The sequence below is a fragment of the Chenopodium quinoa genome, unplaced genomic scaffold (assembly GCF_001683475.1).
Source record: "Chenopodium quinoa cultivar QQ74 unplaced genomic scaffold, ASM168347v1, whole genome shotgun sequence".
Taxonomy (NCBI): Eukaryota; Viridiplantae; Streptophyta; class Magnoliopsida; order Caryophyllales; family Amaranthaceae; genus Chenopodium; species Chenopodium quinoa.
Genome location: NW_018744080.1, coordinates 2,048,818 through 2,053,855, shown reverse-complemented (window position 1 = coordinate 2,053,855; position 5,038 = coordinate 2,048,818). Strand labels below are relative to the sequence as shown.

At 38.4% G+C, this 5,038-nt stretch overlaps 1 protein-coding gene across 1 annotated transcript; it reads right to left on the bottom strand.

The window, feature by feature from the left end:
• Positions 1–2,129: 2,129 nt before the first annotated feature.
• LOC110691359 (rRNA 2'-O-methyltransferase fibrillarin-like) lies at positions 2,130–2,826 on the bottom strand. Its single transcript, XM_021868277.1, has 3 exons — positions 2,569–2,826; positions 2,410–2,477; positions 2,130–2,154 (listed from the first exon to the last, which is right to left on the bottom strand). The coding sequence occupies exons 1-3, from the start codon at positions 2,824–2,826 to the stop codon at positions 2,130–2,132; spliced, it is 351 nt and encodes a 116-aa protein (XP_021723969.1).
• Between the last annotated feature and the right edge of the window lie 2,212 nt (positions 2,827–5,038).

The following is a 5,038-nucleotide window of genomic DNA, read 5'->3' as shown; positions in this document are numbered from 1 at the left end:
TTCATGTAGTTATATTACTCCCTTTTTAAAATTATATAAATATAACCACCAATGGCATAATAATGTCAGAAATATGATCTAATAGCTGGATCCTATGATTAGTTAGGATCGATTGATCATAAATGTCCATGATTGTGTAGGATCCACCAAAATTAGTCGAGCGAACTTACTTTTTACTCGTTTAAACATCGTTAAATCAGTTACATAAATTTCATCACATATTTCTTGAAAAATTTGTATTTATTCACATATCTAATACAGAGTAGAAACTTTTTATAACTCTTTTTTTAAAAAAAAAAAATATAGGATGCTACGATTTAATTTTACCGATTCAATCCTAAATCCTTCTTCAATGATATAATGTGGAATTAAGAGGGTTTTTTCAATTTTGGAACCCTCGTGATAGGGTTTTGAAAGAGAAAAAAGAGTGTTAAGAAAGAAATTGAAGATTTCTATGGTTGTGCTTGGAATTTGAAAATCTAATCCAAGATTTGAAACTTCTTTGTCAATACTAATGAGTTTGTCTTGTTATCTCCTTTATTTAGCTTCATTATTTATTGCTTTATTTATGTTTTTTTTTCCTTTTTTTGAGGATATAGCTTTTTCTTATTTCTTTTCATATTACCTTATCTTCTTAATTTAATTTTGATCACTACCGATATGTTATTCATTGCATTTTTTTTTTTCCATTTGTGTTTTATGTGGTCTTGAGAGTGAGGGATATATCAAGTGGTTAGGGTTTGAAAATAATATTTTATGTTTTACGTGATCCATTACTTGTCTTTGTGGCTCTCTAAACACCCATAAATAATATTTTATGCGGGCTTTGACTTTGACCATAAATAACTCTTGTTTCAATTCGTTTTAGACTTTTAGTTTAAATAATAAAAGGAAAAAGATATATGTAGCTCTTAGGGCTGCATATAAGAAGATAAAAATGGAAAGAATTGACAATAAATAAACATTTATTACACCGATTTACTCATGAATTGTTAATAAATTTCCAACTTAACACTAAAAAATGAAGTATATTAAATGTTTATATGCAATCCTTACGACTATATATACAACATTACCCCATAATAAAAAGGAAAAATTGCCCGGATTAATTCGACCTTTTGCCCGTCCGCTGAAAATAATCCCACCTATCGATTATTTTTTAATAATCCCACCTTTACCCCCCCCCCCCGTTCTTTTCTATTGGTCCCTACAGGTTACCTTACCTATTGTAGCCGGTTTTGGGATGACGTGGCTACCAACGGTTATAATCCTTTTAAAAATTGTCAGGTCAACAATTTTGCTTTCTCCTTCTTCGTTCTTTGTTCTAAAAAAACACCTCCCCCTCTGATTTTCTTCTCTTATTTAAATTTCTTCTTTGTTAAATCTGTCTAAAATGGCTAGTAGGAGGTATATTGGGTCAAGTAGTTCTACTTCGTCAAGGAATTACGACTTGGTTTCACCAAAATTGAAGTGCAGGTGTGGTTTGGAAGCAATTACACGCACGGTTAAGAATGGTGAGAACGTGGGGTTGAAGTTCCATGGATGCCCTAGATGGCCTGTAAGTTCCAGGTGTATTGCAAAATTATGTATTTGATTAATTAAGGTTAATTAATCCAATTAAATTGGGGATTTGATTGTAGGGTTTTCATTCTAATTGAATTGGGGTTTTTTTAATTTTTTTTGCAGGATGGTGACTGTGGCTTCTTTGAGTGGGCTCATGTTAACCCCAAAGTTGTTGATGACCTACGATTACAAGTGTTTGAAAGAGATACTCAAGTTGCTGAAAAGGAAATGGAGATTGATTTCCTTAAAGAAGAATTGAAGAAGGTTGAGAAGAAAATGGGAAGTAAAGAGGATGAATTGGATGACACCAAAATGGAGTTTTGCCACACTCGAATTGAATTGATGAAGGCTACAAGGAATGAAAAGAATTTTTCCATTGCTCTGTTGGTTTCTTGGATTGTCTTTGCTTTCATGATAGTGATTTTGAAGGCATGACTGTGATGTACTGCAAATGATTGTAGGTAGTTAAACTAAGTGAAGTAAGTTTAGTTTAGTTTATGTAATGAGCAATACATTGATGAGTTAATGAAAGTTATTTTGACAATTGTTTGCACAATACTTGAAATTCAGACATGTAGCATAATCACATAGCTGCATAAGTTCAACAAAAGATGGTGACATTGTCTGGCCTAACATTCATACACAAAATACATCATGAATTGGGTGTAATTGCTGTAGGAATTAGGACACCCAACATGATCAAAAGACAGTATCCAAAAGCTTTACATAAACATAGTTAAGTCTAATACACAAGCCCTAAAAGTGACATGAAACTATTGAGTTGGTCCTTGTTGCAAAGTGGAGGTTTGGCTTGTTTGACTGCACTGAAACCAGTCCATGGCTGACCTTGTCCTTCTTTGATTAGTGTGGGCTGTTCCATCAGGTGCAATATACATACCTACACCTTGTGGAATCTGCACAAAACACAAAAAATTCAAGCAAATAAGTACACACCATAAACAAGTTTAGGATCTAATTGAGGGATGTATGAGAACAAAAACCCACCTGGTTCCTTCCCCTGCCCCTTGAGCCACCCCTTGCCCTTCCTCTGGTCCCACTTGCAGCACCCCTGTTCCCACTTGCACCACCACTGCTGGAGCCTGCAGCACTTGAAACACCTCTTCCAGCAGAGCCTCTCCCAGCAGCAGCACCACTCCCAGCATCCACTCCTCTACCAGCAGCAGTAGCCCCTCTCCCACCAGCAACAACACCTCTCCCAGCACCATCTCCTCTAGCCCTTCCACCCCTAGAGCCCCTTCCCATATTTATCATTCTTCCCCCTCTACCTAGTATGGTGGGTTAAGCTGTTTGATTGTAGTGACTTGTATTAGGTCCTTAGGGTGCAGATGGCACAGCCTGACTAGCTTGTGTAGATGGCACAGCCTGACTAGCTATTGAGGGCTGAGTTGGTGGTGGAGCATCCTTTCTAGGCCTTCCTCTAGCCCTTTTTGGAGCAGGTTTTAGTTGGCTGCACATTGTCCTTGTTGGGGCACTTTCTTTTATTATGTCCCTTAAGCTAGCAGAGTGAGCAAGTCATCTCAGTCCCTGTTTTGGTCATTGTATCAGATTTCTTAGGGTTCTCATGGGGGTCTTTGATTCTATTTTTTCTTGGCCTTCCTGGGCCAATTTTGATTGGTGGTGGAGCAATTGATTTGGACACTTTAGGCCAGTGTCTTTCACCTTGAATTAGGGGAATTGAGCCTGCCATACACAAGTAACATGTCACACATACACATACACTAACAAAGTAATACACAAATGGTGAAATGGTTAAGTTATTGTACCTGCATAAACTGACATGTAAGTGTCTTTGAAATATGATGAGTGCACATACAACTCAGGCTCCTTTCCCACAAAATAGATGCAGGCAACAACATGACAGCATGGGATGCCAGTCATTTCCCATTTTCTACAAGTACAGCTCCTTTCTTCCAACCTCACCACCAACTGATCCAATATGTAGCTAACATTGAAATTATTTTCAGAAGAAGGGTAGACTTCACATTCGGCAGCCTTAGTCTTCTCAAAATCCAACTTGGCTTGAATCCTTGGACAAAGCACACCAGTAGCTTTCATCATGGTCTGCCTTTTCACTACCAGCCTTTGCATCAGTGAAGTTTTGATTTCTTCTAACATGTATAGCAAGTGTTTGGTCCTTGCTTGAATGATGAAACCATTAAATGTCTCTGCAATGTTGGAAGTTATTGCATCTGTTTTGATAGCAGGATTGAGGAAAGCTCTGCAAAACAACTGAGGCCTATGCAGCTTGAAGTCATTGGCAGCATCAACATTGAGAGAAGTAAGCTTAGCCATATTCTCTTCATAATCGGCTTCATTGTAGCTCTTTGCAATAGCCCAGAACAACGATTTCATCTTATCTCCTCTATATTTCTTGTGCCAGTGAGCAAATATATGTCTGGCACAGTGTCTATGTTCTGCCCTAGGTAGGACAGTTGAGACACTACTCACAATACTCTACATTTGCCTAAAAAAAAGCCAAAAAAATAAAATTAAAACCAAGTCAAAGTTTGCACACAACATAAACTAGCCTATGTAAACTATTTAACAATAAATGAGTACAAAGTTAAGTCCATACCACATGCTCATCTGAAATGATTGAGATGCCTTCCCCTTCTCCCAGACTTAGGCACATTGCTACCTTCCTAAAGAACCACTCCCAAGAGGAGTTATTTTCTCCTTCAACCACTGCCCAGCAGACAGGAAACATTTGGTCATTGTTGTCCCTTCCAACAGCTGACCCCCTAAGAAAGTCTTCAAGAAGCATGCATCTACTGCCAACACTTTCCTGCACCTTTGTATCCACCCATTTTTAAGCCCCTCAAAGCAAATGAACAACCTTTGAAATACAGGTTGGTCTCCTTGTTTTGATGGTTCAGTTACAAGCTCAATCTCTGTCCCTGGGCTGCAGTTCTCAATCTCTTTCAAGTACCCTCCAAGCTTGTTGTAGTGGTCATGCATTAACCCATGTAACAACCTATGAGCATTGTACTTCACCTTGTAGGCAAAGTCTGTGGTCACCAACATCTTGTAAGGTTTCCTTATACACTCTTGTATCTCCTTTGCAGGCCAATGTGACCTGGATTTGAAGACATCCAGGAACTGCTTTGCAACCCAACTAGATTTGAGCTTCCTGTTTCTCTTCATGTTTCTCTGACAGGTGTGTTCCCCTTTCACTGTCTTCACCACAATTGTTGCTCTTCTTGTATCCCAGGATGCATACACATAAAAAGGACAGCTCTCTATGCACCTTACACCCAACCTCTGAGATCTTTGCTTGTTGCTCACAACAAAAAACACATCTCTGCCCTGAAGTATACCATATTTAGCAACTGCATCCTTGAAGTCCTCTCTGTTGGAAAACTTCTGCCCAACCTTCCAAACAAATGTGCTGAAGTTTGTATGCTTAGAAACTAAAAGCCCTAGCCTTCTTCTCCTCCCTGGAATCAACTCCTCT